Source organism: Oncorhynchus keta, chromosome 1 (assembly GCF_023373465.1).
Source record: "Oncorhynchus keta strain PuntledgeMale-10-30-2019 chromosome 1, Oket_V2, whole genome shotgun sequence".
NCBI lineage: Eukaryota > Metazoa > Chordata > Actinopteri > Salmoniformes > Salmonidae > Oncorhynchus > Oncorhynchus keta.
In genome coordinates, this window is record NC_068421.1 from 51,698,848 (window position 1) to 51,720,865 (window position 22,018).

Here is a 22,018-nt window from a genome sequence, read left to right on the forward strand (position 1 = left end):
TCGGTTTGTCTGGTCTTGAGCGTTCACTTTGGGGAAAAGAAGAATAAGCTACATCGTTATCTGTATTCCTAAAGCTATCTACTCTGTTCTCTCTGTTCGTGGTGTTGACCTGTTTGATTCGATTTTAGTTGGTTTTTATGTCTTGTAAATCATTTGGCCATTTTGGGTGGGTTTTGAAAATAGTATTGCATTCCGTAAAACCATATTTCAGCCTCAGAATGCTCAGTCGATTTGTGCTTTTATTTTTCAATAAAATAGAGAAATCACATTGAGTTTCATTCTAGATGATTTGACATTGATATGATATATACGTAAACAGGAAGAATCCTAACCAAACTATGCCAAACTAGGCGACAGGTAGCCTAGTGTTTATAGCGTTGGGTCAGTAACCGCAAGGTTGCTGGTTTGAATACCCGAGCCGACAAGGTGAAAAATCAGTCGACGTGCCCTTGAGCAATGTCACTTAACCCTGATTTGCTCCAGGGGCGCCATACTACTATGGCTGACCCTGTAAAACACCACATTTCACTGCACACATTCGCTGTTTGTGACAATAAACACCTCATTATTAAATACAGGATTCATAATGAATGGCAACTGAAGAAATGTTTACTTTTACCTTTATTAAACTAGGCAAGTCAGTTAAAGAACAAATTCTTATTTTCAATGACAGCCTAGGAACAGTGGGTTAACTGCCTGTTCAGGGTAGGAACAGTGGGTTAACTGCCTGTTCAGGGGCAGAACGAGAGATTTGTACCTTGTCAGCTCAGGGATTTGAACTTGCAACCTTCCGGTTACTAGTCTACCGCTCTAACCATTAGGCTACCCTGCCAGCCCAACTGAAGAAATAAACGAACCAAGAATGACACAGGTATTAGATGTGTTAGCAGCAACACATTTTGACACAAACTGTTTCCTACATAGGACATTTCACAATTTCTCCAACCATTATTACTGTATGTTTGACCTTTGACCTTTTATTGAACCTTTATTTAACTAGGCAAGTCTTTATTATTACTGTTTGTGTAGTTGTGTACAGCAGGCATTCATTGTATGTTTGACATACAATATTTTCAAATGAACTGGGTGAATTTGATTTCAATGCATGTCCATTAAATTGGATTAGAAAATTCTCGAAAGGAATACATTGTAATCACTTTGAAAGTTGAATGGAAATGCAGGGATACAATTTGTGACAACAGGTCATGTATACGTTACAGATAAAGTGAAACAAATCTCTGGAGAGTTATCACAATGTAAAATATGGAGACCTATCTCATACATCTTCTTTCTGTGTCTAAACGATGCACATTATCTGTGTAATTAAGGCTATACATCCAGTATAAAGAGCCAACTGTATTTCCTCGCCCGTGCCAAACTATAATCCAATCAGGTCTTTGTCATCAACGCGAAAGTGTTGTAGTGCTTTAAGTCAGTGGTATTTTATTTTCTCTCCAAACCAATCATCACACAACCATACCTTGCGAAGTGTGTTAAGGTGCTTTGGGGCAAGCTGGCCTCCACCAGGCTTAACGACTATGAATGATTTATTTATTTGTGCAGCGTGAATTGAGGGGTATCTGTTTACAGGGGGCTGGTGACAACACCTGTGCTTGATACCTCCAGCAGACAAGGCCTCACTGTTTGTCCCCAAAAAGGGATGGTTGTAAACATCTATGCTACTATCAAAACTTTTTATGAAGACACATTTTCATGACCAAGACTTTTTTTGCTGGTAAAAAAAAAAGGGGGAAATCATTAAAGCTCTTAGTAAACTCAAACATGTATTCACAATTGTGGAGCGACTGTTCCTGCAGTGTCCTCTCATGAGAACCATTACAGCAAGTCCCTCTCAAGAATAACGCAACTCCGGAAAGAATGTGATGTCGAAGAATATCCTTCCTGGTCATCCTGCAGTCATCTGATTGTCTCAAGTGCTTTGTAATATAGATAGAGCAAACGTCATTCCAAATAAAAGGCCTATGTGTTATTTTACTTTCCTGTTCAGATATCAACAAATCTCAGATATATAGAAATGGAATAATGGTGCAGCTTACCCTTGTGCCAGCCTGTTGCTTTCTAATAGTTACTGTCAGTCGGTGCAGTTGTCAACAGAGGGTATGAGGTGTGGCCAAACAGCGAAGAGTCTTCCACTGAGCAGGTGCTCAGCTGGTCAATCAGCTGTAGATCTTCTTTGTCTCCCCTCCTGCTTCCATCCAGTTGTTTAGAACGGAGCTGTACACTTTGGGAGTATTCCTGGCTCTCATTCTCAGATTTAGAAATGGCTCTTAGCTCTGTTATTTCTGTAACCTCTGCAGCCTCTTGCTCTTTCGGTTCCTTTGTATCTTTGGTGTCTTCTGGTTCTCTTGACGTTGTGCCAGATTCAGAGTGATTCTCTGGACTCTCAGACTGCTCCTGTGTTTCATCTCCATTTTTGGAAAGCGTTGTCAGGACGGTTATCTCTTGCAATGTTTGTTGCTCATCCAACCCGGAATTGTCTTTGGTTTCTTCAGTCTCTGCTGGATCCTCAATGATCTTTTCAGGCCTGCCACTGGCAGCTGAATGGTTAGAGCCCTGTATCCTTTCAACATCAATTTTGGACATTTCTGTCAGATCAGTTTCTCCCTGCATTGTCATATCTTTGTCCTTGTCATCCTCAGACATCCCTGTTGTTCCTTTGAGCTCCTCTGAATAACCCTGACCCTCCTCCCGTGGCCCAGCTGTGTCTTCTCTACTGCTGTCTTCAAGTTCAGCAGAGAGTGTGAAGAGAGTGACTTCTGTTCCCTCTTCCACCTCGAGAGAGTATTTCATTAGCCCAGTTTCACTGGCGTCATCGTCTCTTGAGTGAGTACTACTGAGATCTGACTGGATCACTTCCACCTTGTTATTACTGTTTGACTCATTGTCATCCTTTGTGGATGGGGCTGCCTCTTTAAGTTCTGTAACTATACTCTCAACAATGGTGCCAGCTCCGCCTCCAACAGCTGCGCTCCTCTCCGAGGCATTGGTATCATGATCGTCAGGTTTCGGGTCTGGTGTCTTTGCCGTTTTAGTAGGTCTCTCTGGTCTGGAAATTTCGGTCACGTGTGTTGGCGCTATACCCCTGGCATCCGAATTAGACTCACTGATGGCATTGTCAGAAGTAAAGTCATCTAGGGGCTCTATGAATGTCTCAAAGAACTTTGAGGATTGGTGTACATTCACCCAGTTAGTTACAAGATCCCTATTGTCTCCTTTCTCCAAGGTCTCTGGAGTTGCAGCATGGTCCTCAGCTTTAAAACTTTCCTCAAGTACATTAGCGTCTTTACCTGATGCACTGCTTTCTTTCTGTTGTGTTTCTGACTGAGGTTTCAGGACAACGCTGGCTCCTTCTTCAGATGGCTTGCTTGCCCCTTCTGTGGATTCGTCTTCCGTTTTATGTTCTTTTTCCTTCAGATCTGATTCAGTCTCTGTAGTATCTTCTAGCTCCATAGCTCTGGGTTCTGAAGCTGGAGCTTGTGTCTCTTCAGAAACAACAATCACCTCTATAGTAGCATCACTAACTTTCTCTTTGCCATCATCCAAGTTATCTGTGCTTGTATCTGGGTTCTTATCTGTACTCTCAAGTGTAGCATCTACAATTCTGTCCTTTGACTGAGTTTTTAGTTCCGACTGCTCTTGAGACTCTACAGATGCCTCTATCTCCTTGACATTCTTAGTCTCCTTATCAGCATTCTCTGACATAGCCTCTTCATTGGATTCAGCCCCAGTGTTAACTGGCTCTGGGTCCCCTACATGTGAACCAGCATGGCTATCTCTGTTAGATTCCTCAGCCTTAGATTCTTTGTCTTCTGTGTCTGCATCCCGATCTACTTTGGTATTTTCACATTTGTCATTTGCCTCTTCCTGGTCTTTAGGATCTTCCTCTGTCACTACCTTGTTTAGGTCATCTGTCTTTGTTTCTGCCTCCTTGTCTTTTTCATCTACCTTGTTTTTGCCTTGGGTATCTTGGTTTGTGGACTCTGTCTCCTCTCTTGCGGTGTCACTCTGATCTTCAGAGGCTGCAGCTGTCTCTCCATTTTCAGAATCTACCTCACTGTCCTTTTTCTCTGTTTCTTTCCTGCTGACTAGGGTCTCATCTCTGGCCGCAGTGCTATCTCCAACAATTGGAGCTGAGCCACTCTCTACATCAAATTCATCATTCTCGTCCGCATCACATACAGATTCTTGAACATTGTCTTTGATCTCAGTCTCTTCAACTTTGACCTCAGTTGTTGTCATGTTTTCTCCTTCCTCCGCTTTAAGTTCACTGGCTTCCTCTGCATCCACAACATTTTCCTCAACTACTTCCTCTCTCTCTTTCTCTCCTGTTTCATGTTCAGATACTATTGCTGCTTTATTTTCTTCAACCATTTCCCCACGTTCTAGCTTGCCCTCTTCTTTTACAATTTCCTCTCCATCATCGTCTTCCTTTTCTGCCTGTCCAACCTTCTCTTCACACTCCACCTTATCTTCTACTTCTGCTGCCTTTTTGCTGTCATCTGTTTCTCCCTCCTCTGCCTTATTCCCCTCAACATTTTCTCCACCCTGTGTCCCCTCTTCTGCGTTATCCTCCCCATCTTTCTCACTTCTGTCTACCTTACCCTCACTAACTTTCTCTTCATCTCTCTTAGCTTCTCCAGTATTTACTTCCTCAGGCTCTTGCTTTTCTTCTTTCTTATCATTTCCAGTCTTTTCACCGTCCTTTACTTTCCCTTCTTCAATTTGGGCAAAGTCATTTTCTACCTTATCACTTGCCTTATCCTCTGTAGTAGTTTCTCCTCCAATTTCATCCGGACCAGCTTCTTTTTCTAGTTTGTCTTCCTTCATAGCCTCCCCTGTGTCACTCTCAAGTTTGGCTTTGGTTTCTCCAGGTGCATCCTCACTCTTCTCAGCTCCCTCTGCTGTCTTTTCAGCACAGACAGTAGTACCTCCACTTTTCTCTGACACGCTGCTTGAATTATCTGCTGTGACTTCAGTCTCTGTGCCTCCAACCATGTCCTCCTCCCCATCCCCCTGCCTGTCCTTGTCAGTTATAGGCATCTCTTTGTGGCTATGGGACTCTGAATCCCCAGTGGGCTTTGCTTTCATCTCTACTGCTTCACTCTCTGCCACCTCAGTCCCTGCCTCATCCGTCACAGCTGTTTCTATCTCTGTCTTGCTCTCTGGTTCTTCTGGTGCAGATGACTCATCTTTGGTACTTTTCATCTCCTCTGACTCACTAGGTGGTATGTCAGGATCTGCTGTGTTTTTCTCTTCCTGCTGCTCTTTACTAGTTACAGAATCACTTGCTTTAGCTGGCTCGCCCGCCTGAAGATCCACAGCCTCATCTTCTTCCTGGTTGCCCTTAGTTTCTTCGCCCTCTTCTTTCCCCTTTGTTTCTACTTTGCTGTCCGCCTCCTCTTGATCATCCGTCTCCGGACTGGCTTTTGGATCCTCCTCTTTCGCCTCTGTCACACCACTGGTTTCTTCAGTTACCTGTTCAGACTCCGGTGCACCATCTTCCTCATCTTCCTTCAGCTCAGTCCCGACTTCTTTTCCCTCGGCAGCACTCTGTGAGGTCATTTCCTGTGCACTGAGTGAACCTTCCTCACACTTCACTTCCTCTGTACTGATCTGACGCTCCAGAGTAAAAGCCCCGGCTTGCTCTGGTTCCGTACCTGCGGGAAACAAATAGGCGGTAGGTGACTGACTAATGACGTTTTCTCACACACTAAATATACTGCACAGGTGTTAATTAAGGACAAATAACTGGAACTCTTACCAATGGTGTCTGGTTGTTGGTTTTTCTCCGTGGGGTCTTCCTCCGTCTCAGTGCTGGTGTCACTCAGCTCTGGCTCTGAGTGACTCTGAGCCGCCTTCAAAATGGCCTCTGCTAGTTTCTCCTGCACAGACTTGGCTTGGGTTTGGCGTGGGAAGGAGACAGAGATGTGAAGCATGCAATGAATGACCTTTACATGTCAACAAACACAAGCAGTATAATCATATACAAAAATAACATAATGAGGAGCCATTAAAACAAAATAAACTGAAAGCAATGATTGGACATTAGACAGAACAAAGTAAAATGAAACTTCATTTCAGAGAGAGACTCATTTTAATATTTACATTAGCCAATTGAAGGAGAATAGTATAATTTATATCACATTCAGATGTTCAGCATGCATGAAATAAATGCAGGTTGACATTTATTGTCATGAATCTGGCCCTGGAGGCAGAACTGACCAATTTCTGCTAGATAGGCCAGCTGCAAAGTAAAAACCAGCTATATTGTACAAATTCATAAAAAAAAACATTTGCTTTTTGGTCTTAATTTAAGGTTAGGGTTTTATGCATTAGGGTTAGCAGTGTGGTTAATGTCATGGTTATGGTTATGTTTAAAATCTGATTTTATGAGTTTGTGGCCGTGCCAGCTAGTGACCACTCTACAGAGCTGCCCCCAGAACAAGATTCATGAAAAAAAAATGCTAACCTGCTAAATAAACAAGCAAAAAGCAATACAGAGATAAAGTTCATGGGCCCAAACAAATAAAAAATATATATTTTGTGTTGGCCAAAATTACATCAACTTAACAAAGAACGCAGGAGAGCAAACCCAAAACAGACATTCACAATCCTCAGCTCAGTATTTTCAGACATAATTCGTCAGGTATACAGTACAAAGTTGTTCATTAAGAATGTTAAATCTGTTCAACCAATTATGAGGAAGAACTACGGTGAAGTAATACAAATTCCTCAGAGGCATTCTACAGATCTAGGATCTTAATTTGATCACGCTGTTGCAGGAGAACTTTCCTGCAATCCAGGAAATGTAAAACTTGTAGTGTATTTGAGGTTTAAAAAGCCTCCTGAAGTTCGTAATTTCCATTTTGAAATTTTTGACAACAAAAAGGTCCTTGAATTATAATCCACATAATAATTCACATTTCCTGTTGTTTAAGGATTATTTTCCTGCTGTAGCAAACTGGCTCAAATTAAAATCCTACATCTGTACATTACAGTGTTTATCAAATTAAAGTCCAAAAACACCGGCACGCACTTGAATACAAACACAGATGAGACCAAAAAAAGCATGTTCCCACTTAGCTCCAACAGCCATCTTATTTATCATCACAATTACAATGGCGTGAAGGCGAATGAGAAAAGGACAGGCAGGTCCAAAATGCAGCAGGAAATGGTTTCTCCCAAGCAACACACAGAATCACCTTTTCCACCATCCGAACTGACCTGTTATCTCACAATACTCAGAATTAAAATCGTTGGATTCTTATGTAAAGGCCTGTATACATGGAAATATATCAAACTCAACTACTGTATTATATAGAAAAACTAACAGCTCTGATTATGGAAAAGGCCCCCGGGGAGGGGAGGGTTACAGCTCTCACTCAGGCGAGTCTGGATGTGACGGTACATACTTACCCCTCTCAGGCTCCTCCTCCTGTGTCGACTCACCCTCCGCCTTAGCCCCACTCTCCTTGTCGTCTTCCTCCTTAGCCTCAGCACCTTTCCCCTCCTCCGACAGCCCACTTGTGTCTGACACCTCAAGCTCTGTGGGTCTCGCTGTGCTGTCCCCAGGGCTGTACCCCAAGGTCCCTGTGTCTTCCTCCCCAGTCGAGGTGGTCTGGGGTGGAGTAGGAGAGCTGCTCTCTGTGGCTGTGGTGGGATCCTCTGTGGGTGGTTGGTCTGGATCAGGTGCTATGGTGGTGGGGGTGTCTTTTGCCTGTTCAGCCTGGGGAGGAGCCTCCTCTAGGTCAGCTGCCTGGTTGACTGCTTGGTCCTCCTTGGCCTCAGCCTCACTGTCGTCCATGTCACTTCCTGAGGAGCTGGAGTCTGACCTCGACCTTGACCTTCTCTCTTCTACAAGGGAGACAGTGTTAACAGGAGACAAAGGAATAGAACATTTATCATTGAAAGAGCTAAGATCTATGATGAATGGATGAAGTGGACTATATTTGGATTCAGATCTACGATGAATGGATGAAGTGGCCTATATTTGGATTGAGATCTACGATGAAGGGATGAAGTGGACTATATTTGGATTGGGGTGTAAACTCTTCTATTTAATTCATTTTCCTTTGATTATAAATCAAGATTTTTCAAGATTATTAACTAACCAACTTTGTCATCGTCCTCACTGTCAGACTGGTCGCCTTTCTCTCTATCCTCTCCGTCTCTTTCGCTGGAGGGAGGAACACTTTCCTTGTCTTTCTCTTCTCCTCTGTCCTCAGCCTGCCCCTCGTCGTCCGCCTCAAAGTCCTCTTCATAGTCTGTTGGGAAAAACAAATAGCGCCTTATGACTCCATAGCATAAAAAACGATTCTTAACATGATTAACTATCTTATTAAGATGATTTTAATCTTGTACCATAGAGTGTTAGACAGAGCAACGACTATGCTTCTATTATGGGGTGGCAGGTAGCCTAGTGGTTAGAGTATTGGGTCTATAACCAGAAGGTTGCTGGATCAAATCCCTGAGCTGACAAGGTAAAAATGTGTCTTTCTGCCCTGAGCAAGGCAGTTAACCCACTGTTCCCTGAGTGCTGAAGACATGGATGTTGATTAAGGCAGCCCCGCGCACCTCTCTAATTCAGAGGGGTGAGGCTAAATGCAGAAGACACATTTCAGTTGAGTACATTCAGTTGGACAACTGACTAGGTATTATTAATAATTTTCACAAAAATATTGGTAACTTATGCCTTGTTTATGACAGCCTATGATGGATATTATGTCTTCAGTTGAAGTTGGAAGTTTACATACACCTTAGCCAAATACATTTCAACTCAGTTTTTCACAATTCCTGACATTTAATCCTTGTAAAAATTCCCTGTCATAGGTCAGTTAGGATCACCAGTCCCTCCTGCAGCAAAGCACCCCCACAACATGATGCCACCCCCGTGCTTCATGGTTGGGATGGTACTCTTCGGCTTGCAAGCGTCCCCCTTTTTCCTCCAAACATAACAATGGTCATTATGGCCAAACAGTTCTATTTTTGTTTCATCAGACCAGAGGACATTTCTAAAAAAAAAAGTATGATCTTTGTCTCTATGTGCAGTTGCACACAGAGAGATAGAGTCTGTTTTTTTTATGGTGGTTTTGGAGCAGTGGCTTCTTCCTTGCTGAGCTGCCTTTCAGGTCATGTCGATATAGGACTCATTTTACTGTGGATATTGATACTTTTGTACCTGTTTCCTCCAGCATCTTCACAAGGTCCATTGCTGTTGTTCTGGGATTGATTTACATTTTTCGCACCAAAGTACGTTCATCTCTAGGAGACAGAACACGTCTCCTTCCTGAGCGGTAATGACTGCTGCGTGGTCCCATGGTGTTTATACTTGCAGACTAGTGTTTGTACAGATGAACGTCGTCGCTTCAGGCATTTGGAAATTGCTCCCAAGGATGAACCGGACTTGTGGAGGTCTACAATTATTTTTCTGAGGTCTTGGCTGATTTCTTTTGATTTTCCCATGATGTCAAGCAAAGAGGCACTCCGTTTGAAGGTAGGCCTTGAAATACATCCACAGGTACACCTCCTCAGATTGACTCAAATGATGTCAATTAGCCCATCAGAAGCTTCTAAAGCCATGACATAATTTTCTGGAATTTCCCAAGCTGTTTAAAGGCACAGTCAATGTAGTGTATGTAAACTTCTGACCCACTGGAATTGTGATACAGTGAAATAATCTGTCTGTAAACAATTGTTGGAAAAATTCCTTGTGTCATGCACAAAGTAGATGTCCTAACCGACTTGCCAAAACTATAGTTTGTTAACAAGAAATTTGTGGAGTGGTTGAAAAACGAGTTTTAATGACTCCAACCTAAGTGTATGTAAACTTCCGACTTCAACTGTAGCTGTTATAAAGGCTTTATAAATGCATGTAAGGGGGGCTACAGTAAAGTATTACCAAAATGTCAATATAATATTGATATAACTCTCAGGTCTCCATCTGTGTAGCTCAGTGTACCATCTTTTGGTTTGTCCTCCTCTTCTGGAATGTCTTCTTTGATCTCTGTCTCCATGTCCTGTGGCTGAGTTGTCTCAGGCTCTGGTTGAGAGTGACTGTCTTTACCACTCATCTCCTCCTCCACCCCTGCAGTGTTTAGAGGGCGGGTGACTATGATTTCCTCTTTGACTCTCTTTGGAGGAGGGGTGGGCTTCTTGTCTAACCCCATGGCTATGATACACCTGGAAAATGAAAATGAACCTCACATGCTGTATCCTTGTGACCTGATTAAACTGCAGACATCGAACGTGTATCACTGAGATTTCATCATAATTGGGGTTTTATTGACAAATTCAGATAATAGAGGTGCTAAAAAAAAAGTTTGGATTGAATATACATTTTCTAACACTCGGGATAACATCTTTGCTTTCAAAATGACCACTCCATTCTCAGACAGTAACACGTACTTTTAAAATCCTGCTGTTACTGTATCTCACCTGTAGCAGGGCGAGGCTCCCTCCGTGCTGGAGAAACCAAAATGTCCGTGGCGGCCGCCTAGCCGGGAACCCTTCCTGTGTTTGAACTCACAGCAGGAGCTGAGGCGCTCCACCTGCAGCCCGTTGAGAAAGAACGTCAGGCTGAAGGGGAAGCCACGGTGGCGCCGCGACACAAACTGGAACGTCTCTAAAAAAATAAATAGAGGTAAAGTGGATACGTTGTATTGTAGTATTTCATATTTTATGGGATGTTTACGCAATCTGCATGAAAATGGTTTGAGATTAGAAAAAAAATGAGGTGCTATTAAAAAAAAAGTGTTTTTTATTTTTATTTGGGCAAGACCGAATAGACCCGACTTTGTCTGTCACACCCTCACTGACCCCCCTTCCTGCGTGTTCCCATACTGACCTCCCTCCTGGAGTCTGCCCTTGTACACACACAGGTTCTCTCCCCCACAGTGCTGCTGGAACACCTTCACCTCATCCCTCATGTCCATCAGGTCATGTGACAGGTGCACTGTCTTCCCAAAGAACACCATGCTCACACATACTTTGCTCTGCACAGAGGTCCGCGGGAGAGTAGAGTCCTGGAAGCAAAAACAGATTTATTTTCAATGTGTCCTGGCCTTTATAATACTGCAAAGGAATAATTAGGTCAGTAAGTACCTGCTGGGGACATTCATTCAAAATGTATATACGCATGACTGTAAGTCACTTCAGATAAAAGCATTTGCTAAATTGCTTATATTATTATTATATTACACTAAGTAAGCACCATAAAACCTGAATGGTTTCTATTGGGTATGATAGAAGTGGGCAGCTAACTTAGTCACTGTGCCTATCTGGAGAGCCCTTGTAATCAAACTGTACTATAAATTGCAGCTGTGCACTGGTACTGAAGAATAGTAGATCTGAGAGAAGTGTGATTTGGTCTGACATAAAAATCACTGTGTGTTTATTGTAGAGAATTTTTTTTAAAAACTCCTGTAGAATGTCCAATCAAAAAACGCATATTTTGACAAATGGGTAGAATTATGCTAATTATGTAGATAATCCTCTAAGAAAAGCAATGGTCCAAACCTAATTTCTCTATCAGATAAAATAACGTTGTTTTTTTTATCAGGAAAATTGCATCGCGTCAGCTAGGCTGGATTCTGTGCAAGAATTAAGGCTAAATTACTGGCTACCTGACAGGCTCTTTCCCGTTGAACTCATCATCTTTCTTCTCGAATCCACAGGACATAAAAACAATATAGAGGTAAGATGGATATCGAGTTTGAGACATGACGTAGTAGTTTCATATTGTTGTATACGCTTTTAATATTAAGCGTATCTCTGTGAAATATTAACAGAGCATACCAAGCTTATACCAAGCGTTTTATTTTCAAAGCCTTTTACATTTAATTCAGCTCGTGTCATGCTAATTTAGCTCTTTGCAAACCCGCAGATAACGATTTTGAAGACAACGATCCCGAAATGTAAAATCAGTTGTTACGAGAACCCTGCACCACTATGCCAACAGAGCTCAGTGATTATTAATGGATGTATTAGGTTACGAAATCGGACTTCTTCGATATAATGTTAATGATACGTTAGAGAAAGACCCCACTGAACAACTTGAATGAATAATATGAATAATCATATTTGTCTTGGTAAAATGTATTTTATATAATAAGAAAGTGGAAGTTCATAATCAAAGCACATCTCCAACAACTCTGTTTGTTTATTAATAAAGGTACGTGGTGGAGCTCACGAATGTGCGGATTCTATTTATTTTATACCGACTTTTTTCAACCCGCACCCCCATAAAATAGCGTGCGTTTGATCAGACTTGACTATAGAATGGTTGGACACGCTACCATGTGTCATCTGAAGGGTGGAGGGAACTATGGTTGAAGAGATAGAGAGGGAGGAAGGAAGGGAGAAGAGAGAGACCTCCATCATTCCGGGACCACTTGGGGCCGTGGTGGGGCGCAGTCTCCGTCCCCTGAAAGTGCCATTGGGGGTACCCTTAAAACCGCCCCTCTCTTTCCTCTTAGTCGGTGGTGGCACTGGGGTAACAAAGTTGTTGATGACTGGAAGGCGGTAGGGGGATATACCACGGGAAAACTCTGTCCCGGTCAAATGTCTTCTGGAGTCTTTGTCCATCTGGGTAGAAAATACAAAATTCCTGTGATAACGCTTCAATTACAAGTTGCCCGGATACGGGTCTGGGAATACAAAGGCAAGCAAGTGCAATAAAACATGGATGGAATTCTGACTAACGGATAAAGACTCCACTGGTGGCCAACCCCGTAAGTCTGTGTGTCTGCGTGCGTGTGTGAGTGCTATAGTGTTATAAATAATACAGTCGACGTTGGTGGTCTCACAATGCAGTTGAAAGGCTGGTCCGTTTCATTGGAGGAGTCATGGGGCCTGTAGGGGGAGGTGTGTCTGTGGGAGGCTGTGGTGCTGTTACTATGGATGGGCTTCAGACGCACCGGCCTCTGCATCTTCCCTGGAGCCGTGTTGGGTCGAGAGGAGCCCGGCTGAGGCACACACACACACACACACACACACACACACACACACACACATCAACAATACATTCTAAGCAGGATACGTTTTTTTTTTTATTCTGATGGACATTTAAATGCTCATCATAGTAAATGTTTCAATATTTTAAACATGCTCTTACAGTATCTACAAATGTACTACACTGAACAAAAATATATAATTCAACATGCAACAATTTTAAAGATTTTACTGAGTTACAGTTCATAAAAGAAAATGGGTTCAGTTATATAAATACATTAGGACCTAATCTATGGATTTCACATGACTGGGCAGGGGCGCAGCCTTGGGTGGGTCTGGGAGGGCATAGGCCCACCCACTGGGGAGCCAGGCCCAGCCAATCAGAAGGAGTTTTTCTCCACAAAAGGGCTTTACTACAGACATAAAAACTCCTCAGACTATCCTGCAGGCGAAGAAGCCGGATGTGGAGGTCCTGGGCTGGCGTGGTTACACAGGGTCTGCGGGGTGAGGCCGGTTGGACTTACTGCCAAATTCTCTGAAACGACGTTGGAGGCAGCTTATGGTAGATAAATTAACATTAAATTCTCTGGCAACAGCTCTGGTGGACATTCCTGCAGTCAGCATGCCAATTGCACGTTCCCTCAAAACTTGAGACATCTGTGGCATTGTGTTGTGTGACAAAACTGCACATTTTAAAGTGGCCATTTATTGCCCCCAGCACAAGGTCCACCTGTGTAATGATCAAGCTGTTTAATCAGCTTCTTGATATGCTACACCTGTCAGGTGGATAGATTATTTTAACAAAGAAGAAATGCTCATTTACAGGGATGCAATCACATTTGTGCAATTGTTTGTTGTTGAGAAATAAGCTTTTTGTGCATATGGAAAATGTCTGGGATTTTTTAATTCAGCTCATGAAACATGGGCCCAACACTTTACATGTTGCATTTATATTTTGTTCAGTGTATGTTTAACCAAGTGCTTTTAATGATATTTGAAGTATTTTTGGCAACACTATATAGTAAGATTTGAACAAGCCCCAACATGCTTGTGATACATCTGTTTGCAGATTTTGTCAAGAGACACCATCTAACTTCTAGTAAACACAACAATCAAAGCCAGAAAAACCCAGGCAGGCGTTCACCCCTCGACATATGTTGATTCAGCCATTAAGCTACCACATCTTACATTTCAAAAGCGTGAGATAAACTTGTGTAATCCCACCACTTCACATTGAATACACTCTTAAACGAGACATTGAGCAAACACAAGAGAGAAGTCTTCTTCAGACCTGCTGACTAGAATGTCAACACCAACCTGGCAACTATCTCAGCACGTACGGCTATGTTGCATCCTAAATGGCACCCTATTCCCTATATAGTGCACTACTTCTGACCAGGACCCATCCCTATATATGGAATAGAGTGCCATTTGGGATGCGCAGGCCATGAATCAGCTCCACACACATCCATCAACATACAGCCTATAGCTACCAATGAAATAAATTTTCCATGGCTGATGTGTGGTTGAAACAAAGTTCAATTTGCTACATGTGTATGACTCTTGTAACAATAACTCTTAAAACGTCAAACGTGATCAAGTTTAAAAACAAACATCATAATCGCCAACACTGATACTTATTTTCCGAACCTTTGTCACAACTATCCGGCATTACCATGTCACAATACTGTGACTCTTGAGCAATCATTATCAAAATTGTTATTATTGTGCATTTGCCTTAATTGCTATAGTCTCAGAGGCATCACTCACAGATTCAGAGGATTCAGAGTGCTCCCCCTCTGGGCCAGAATGCTGTGCGTGGGAGACCCTGGGGCCCGTGGGCGGCCGTGGAGACAGGATATGGATTATCTCCTCCTCGTACCTCTTGGAACGTTCCACCTTCACCAAGACAAAGACTATGGTTATAATGCCTTTACTCACGACTCCCTCCAAAATACACGAGAGACATTGGGTTGCATACGATTATGTTTGATATAATACATTCAAAGGAGTCACAGGTTATACAGAATATTCATATCCAAATGAGGCACCTTGATTTTATGCACTCTCTCCCTCCGGGCAAAATCCTCCAACTTCCTCTTGATCTCGATCTGATGGAGACGCTGGATGAGAAGGACAATGTTTAACGTTTCGTGCAGAGGCAGGAAGAACCCACCGATCAGAACAATGGGATCGTGGTCTCTAGGACAGGGTCATATTCAGGAGGGTAAATGCAATTTGATTTAGGCTAAATCATGTTCTTATTGTTGTATGTTTTAATTATTTAATGTATTGATTGTTGCTGCCTTCTTGGCCAGGTCTCTCTTGAAAAAGAGACTCCGGGTCTCAATGGACTTTCCTGGTTAAATAAAGGTAAAAACAATTACTAAAATAAAAAATACTAATTGGGGGAATGCAAAACTGACCCAAGGTCAGCGTCTAGGGGCAACTTCACCCTACTCCCTCTCTCACCTCCATGTCCAGCACCTTATGGAAGATGGCCTGGGCCAGGCATTCCCTCACATGCCTCTGGTGCGCTCTCTGCATCACATTGTGTCTGTACTCTTTGTCTGGGACAATCCGCCCACTCCTGGTGATCTGATAGAATATCACACATCACATTAGGAAGTGTTATTATTAGCCTGTACGGTCCTCAAAAGAAGATTTTTACTATCTTACCATTCTGTCTCCCATACACTTCAGTCATCATCACTACATAATGATCATCATCATTACAAAACTGGTTGTTTGGATCCTGGATGCTGATTTGGACGAGCAGCGTTCCAAGCCGCGCTGTATTGGCCGTCACGGACACACCTATGCCTACTATCTCAACTCGGTATTATTTCCCCTTACTTCAAAGCCTACAGTAGCATTTTGTTTGGTTCAGCGTTGGTAAATATAAGACTCGCTGTCTGCCTGTCCAACCTCAGAAACAATGTTTCACTTTTGAATTTCGATCTGTGTAGTACCATACATAGTAGTGAACCGTGCACAAACGAGACGATACAACTTTTTATGAGCCAGTCGAAATCACGCATCAACATCATTAATCAGCGATCGCTTAGCCCGACCGAAACATTAAGAACACCTTCCTAATATTAATCCCCCCCACCCCCGTTTTTGCCCTGCGAACAGCCTCAATTCGTTGGGGCATGGACTCTACAAGGTGTCGAAAGTGTTCCCCAGGAATGCTGGCCCATGTTGACTCCAATGCTTGACTGGTGGACCATTCTTGACACACACGGGAAACTGTTGAGTGTGAAAAAACCCAGCAGCGTTGCCCTTCTTGACACAAACCGGTGTGCCGTTTTGTCCACTCAGTGTGTGTGTGTGTGTGTGTGTGTGTGTGTGTGTGTGTGTGTGTGTGTGTGTGTGTGTGTGTGTGTATGTATGTACACACACATAGTAGGAAGCAAAAAAGTATTTAGTCAGCCACCAATTGTGCAAGTTCTCCCACTTAAAAAGATGAGAGGCCTGTAATTTTCATCATAGGTACACTTCAACTATGACAGACAAAATGAAGAAGAAACATCCAGAAAATCACATTGTAGGATTTTTTATGAATTTATTTGCAAATTATGGTGGAAAATAAGTATTTGGTCAACTACAAACAAGCAAGATTTCTGGCTCTCACAGACCTGTAACTTCTTCTTTAAGAGGCTCCTCTGTCCTCCACTCGTTACCTGTATTAATGGCATCTGTTTGAACTTGTTATCAGTATAAAAGACACCTGTCCACAACCTCAAACAGTCACACTCCAATCTCCACTATGGCCAAGACCAAAGAGCTGTCAAAGGACACCAGAAACAAAATTGTAGACCTGCATCAGGCTGGGAAGACAGAATCTGCAATAGGTAAGCAGCTTGGTTTGAAGAAATCAAATGTGGGAGAAATTATTAGGAAATGGAAGACATACAAGACCACTGATAATCTCCCTCGATCTGGGGCTCCACGCAAGATCTCACGCCGTGGGGTCAAAATGATCACAAGAACGGTGAGCAAAAATCCCAGAACCAAAGTAACAAAGCCTACCATCAGTAACACACTACGCCGCCAGGGACTCAAATCCTGCAGTGCCAGACGTGTCCCCCTGCTTAAGCCAGTACATGTCCAGGCCCGTCTGAAGTTTGCTAGAGAGCATTTGGATGACCCAGAAGAAGATTGGGAGAATGTCATATGGTCAGATGAAACCAAAATATAACTTTTTGGTAAAAACTCAACTCGTTGTGTATGGAGGACAAAGAATGCTGAGTTGCATCCAAAGAACACCATACCTACTGTGAAGCAATGGGGTGGAAACATCATGCTTTGGGGCTGTTTTTCTGCAAAGGGACTAGGATGACTGATCCGTGTAAATGAAAGAATGAATGGGGCCATGTATCGTGAGATTTTGAGCGAAAACCTCCTTCCATCAGCAAGGGCATTGAAGATTAAACGTGGCTGGGTCTTTCAGCATGACAATGATCCCAAACACACCGCCCGGGCAACGAAGGAGTGGCTTCGTAAGAAGCATTTCAAGGTTCTGGAGTGGCTTAGCCAGTCTCCAGATCTCAACCCCATAGAAAATCTTTGGAGGGAGTTGAAAGTCCGTGTTGCCCAGCAACAGCCCCAAAACATCACTGCTCTAGAGGAGATCTGCATGGAGGAATGGGCCAAAATACCAGCAACAGTGTGTGAACACCTTGTGAAGACTTACAGAAAACGTTTGACCTCTGTCATTGCCAACAAAGAGTATATAACAAAGTATTGAGATAAACTTTTGTTATTGACCAAATACTTATTTTCCACCATAATTTGCAAATAAATTCATTAAAAATCCTACAATGTGATTTTCTGTTTTTTTTCTCATTTTGTCTGTCATAGTTGAAGTGTACCTATGATGAAAATTACAGTTCTCTCTCATCTTTTTAAGTGGGAGAACTTGCACAATTGGTGGCTGACTAAATACTTTTTTGCCCCACTGTATATATATATTTCTGTACCAGACAAAAGTTTGGACACACCTACTCATTCAAGAGTTGTATAATACATTGCAGAATAATAGTGAAGACATCAAAACTATGAAATAACACATATGGAATCATGTAGTAAGCAAAAAAGTGTTAAACAAATCCAAATATATTTTATATTTGAGATTCTTCAAAGTAGCCACCGTTTGCCTTGATGACAGCTTTGCACACTCTTGGCATTCTCTCAACCAGCTTCATGAGGTAGTCACCTGGAATACATTTCAATTAACAGGTGTGCCATGTTAAACGTTAATTTGTGGAATTTATTTCATTCTTAATGCATTTGAGCCAATCAGTTGTGTTGTGACAAGGTAGAGGTGGTATACAGAAGATAGCCCTATTTGGTAAAAGACCAAGTCCATATTATGTCAAGAACAGCTCAAATAAGCAAAGAGAAAAGACATGAAGGTCAGTCAATCCTGAAAATATCAAGAACATTGAAAGTTGTTTTTTAAAATATTTATTTAACTAGGCAAGTCAGTTAAGAACAAATTCATATTTACAATGACGGTCTAGGAACAAAATAATAAAGAAAAACCCTTGAATGAGTAGGCGTGTCCAAAATTTTGACTGGTACTGTATATATATCTTAGGAACTAAGTCTGGATCTCAACTTACTATTGAGAGTAAGAATAGTAGAATACACCAGGTGGAATTTCAAAATGTGTTTGTGCATCAGCAGTTTTTCTCTCGCTATGTCAATCACTGACAGTCACTCAATTTGCCACGATCTCCACTCCATGGCAAAATGAGTAGAATTGCAGGAAATGAGCTGTAACTGCATGTTTCCCTCTCCACCCCATAGCAAAATGTGTAGAATTGCCGATTTAAAAAAAAAATGTTTACCCCCGTTTCTCCCCAATTTTGTGGTATCCAATTGTTAGTAGTTACTATCTTGTCTCATCACTACAACTCCCATACGGGCTCAGGAGAGACGGTCAAAAGCCATGCGCCCTCCGAAACACAACCCAACCAAGCCGCACTGCTTCTTAGCACAGCGCGCATCCAACCCGGAAGCCAGCCGCACCAATGTGTCGGAGGAAACACCATGCACCAGGCGACATGGTTAGGGTGCACTGTGCTTGGCCCGCCACAGGGGTCGCTACTGCGTGATGAGACAAGGATATCCCTACCGGCCAAACCTTCCCTAACCCGGACGACGCTAGGCCAATTGTGCGTCGCCCCATGGACCTCCCAGTCGCAAACCCAGAGTCTCTGGTGGCACAGCTAGTGCCCGAGACCACTGCTCCACCCAGGAGGCTGAATTGCAGAACATTTGCTTTAATTAAAAGGTCCAGCTCAGCTGTTTTTATCTCGATATCAAATCATTTCTGGGTAACAATTTGGTACCTTACTGTGATTGTTTTTAATTGAATGGATCAAAAAGAAACAAAAATAGCTTCTTAGCAAGAGCAATTTCTCAAGAAAGAATTTAGCTAGGACTGTAGTCTTGTGCCTTATTGCCTCACCATCATCATAATTTGCTCTGGTCCAAGGTGTTACGTGTGGCTTGTAACGCCCGGGACCAAAGCTACATCATCATCAACAAATACAAACTTTGAGGGGAATATTGCTGATGAGTGTTAACCACTGGTGTACTTGACGTACCAGGCCAACTCTCTGGAGATGTCTCCTGATCCGGGTATTGTTGAAGTATCCCGTAAGGTGTTTGTCTGTCAGACTGTTGTAGGCTGAAAGTAGCCTAAAGAGAGAAGGCAAGTCCTATTACATTATGACAGAAAGGCAATTTATTTTTTATGTGAAAACATCATACGAACTGTATCCATTTAATGTGCCTAATATGTCATGTATCAGTAACGTAATTCATTTTGGCTGTTCTCCTTTATAGTGGGTTGTATATTATGGATTGAGAATACCTGTCTAATGAATTAAAGTGGTTCACCAGTCTGCATCACCTCTGAAAGTAACAATTATGCTTAATTTCATCAGTACAACATCTAGACTAAATGTCAATGAATCATCTGCACCATTAGTTTAAAAAAATTAAAAAACTTCCATGTTGTTGTTTTTGTCATTAACTAGGCTATCATGGTGTCAGGTCTACTCTCGGATGTGTTCAACTTCAATTCTGCCTAGCTCTTTCCAACACAGACTTGATTTCCTAAAGCGTTACAGTTTCCCCACAACTATTGGCTCTATTACCCGTGTCTGATTACCTTAGGAATTAAAGGATGGATAGCGCACTTAACCCAATCGCCCTTTTGTGCCCATGTCTTTCTCTCCTGCTCTAAATAACACCGGTACGGATTTCTCATCGGGGTTGGGTCACCAGAGCTTGTCCAAGAGCATGGGATACCTTGTCATCCCATACAAAGATATTCTGAGTGGCCAAATGATTTAGATACAATCTAAGATATGCTACTTAATAATAATATTGAAGCGAACTTAAAAGGGATAATTCACAAAATTATAAAATGACATATTGGTTTGCTTACCCTGTAAACACTATATGGACAAGGTACCACGACAATCCTTGCTTTGGTTTGTTAATCTGACCACATCTTTTTTTTACATTTTTTTTTACATGTTTCACATTTCCAATACAAGTCAATGGAAACAATATAAGCATTTTCACGCTTCCCGTCCAAATCATCTCAAAGTAACAAAATAATTGACATATTTTACTTGATACTTTAGGATGACTTGGACATGAAGCGTGAAAATGCTTATATTGTTTCCATTGACTTGTATTAGATGTGTGCCACAAGTGCTAAAAAGTTAGCATTTGAAACAGTGGCCAGGTAAACAAAAACAAAGTATGGATTTCTGTCATACGGAAATGAATATGTATTTTGTCATTTAAGTAAACTATCCATTTAACACAACACCTCGTGATTTTTGTTAAGATCAGATCTCTTGGTGTCATGGCTAAAGTAAGGTGATGACATTCACTGGACCAGCGTTCAAGTCCCGGTTGGGGTGACCCCCTGAACATTCACAAAAAAACGGTTTTTGCCATGAGGCGTATACACACAAGGAACTTCGTTTATAGAAGCGCATTATCGAAGGAAGTGATAATGTAGCGACCTGAACGTAACACCCCGTCGATCTCGTCAAGAGGTTCGGGATCTCTTGGCGTAACCGTCAAGGTTTTGCAATGACAGTAGCTGGATCAAGGTTAAGTTGCTATTTGCTAAAATATGATTAGCTATAAAGTCCTTAACAACTTTTTATATTGTATTTGAACCACGTTACAATTCCCACCAATTCAGTTACACCTATTGGCGAGCTGCGTAGGGTGTAGGCTATGCCTTTCACGCCGGTGACCCGAGTTCGCGTCCCGTTCTCTCCATTCGCTACTAATATTTATTGTTCACTCAATTCCATAAAGTCAATCATATTTTTAAACAGAGTCCAATAGCCAATGAAGTAAAAAAAAAACATATTTCAAACATGAATAATAAAGTCTTAGAATTGTCAACAAGTAGGCTACCCTATCATTCGGGTCTGTAGACAAGCCCTACTAAAACCTCTATCATCACTAGGGAACGTCAACCTGTAGAAAATGTCCAAAGAATGGCACCTACCCTGGGTATAGGTGACTCATGATTTCGGGATGCAGTTTCATAAAATAAACGGAGCACTCCTAGTCGGAAGACTGTCCGCCTTGCTCAAATACATGCAAATATAGAACCAGACGATAGAATACTGTCCTATTCGAATGTCCGGCTTGGTTAAACCTGACTGTACTTGCTACACTTCTTTCCGAGCGGAACTGATGACAATTTCCCCGTTGCTATGGAAAGTCACGTGACGATGCTATCGAGGAGACTGGTCTCCACTTACAACTACAGTAAGGATTATTTTCTTTTTCTGCAGGGTATTTTTCTATCGTAGTTTATTCTAGAATAAAAAAAAAACATGTCTGAATTATTGGACCTAAATTATATTATATTATATCTATTATCAGATATGCATGGACCCAATCTGTAGTTTTTTTGTCTAATTTATTTGAATTTTATTTGTAATTATAATTATGTAGGTAGCAACCCTGGACTGTATTCAGAGTCGGACTG

The 22,018-nt window shown here is 42.1% G+C and overlaps 1 protein-coding gene across 2 annotated transcripts; it reads right to left on the bottom strand.

Moving 5' to 3' along the window:
- Positions 1–221: 221 nt before the first annotated feature.
- Positions 222–21,729, bottom strand: erich3 (glutamate-rich 3). 2 transcript variants are annotated; one of them, XM_035775544.1, is made up of 15 exons: positions 21,530–21,729; positions 19,590–19,683; positions 15,442–15,567; positions 15,021–15,092; positions 14,740–14,868; positions 12,825–12,983; positions 12,391–12,603; positions 10,865–11,042; positions 10,456–10,642; positions 9,980–10,200; positions 8,133–8,285; positions 7,438–7,875; positions 5,783–5,917; positions 2,058–5,678; positions 222–1,937 (listed from the first exon to the last, which is right to left on the bottom strand). In XM_035775544.1, exons 1-14 carry the CDS (start codon positions 21,568–21,570, stop codon positions 2,080–2,082), a joined length of 5,745 nt encoding a protein of 1,914 aa, XP_035631437.1. In that variant the 5' UTR covers positions 21,571–21,729; the 3' UTR covers positions 222–1,937; positions 2,058–2,079. The 2 variants fall into 2 exon arrangements, with proteins under 2 accessions (XP_035631437.1, XP_035631428.1); XM_035775535.1 differs by having other exon boundaries at positions 222–5,678.
- Positions 21,730–22,018: the final 289 nt, after the last annotated feature.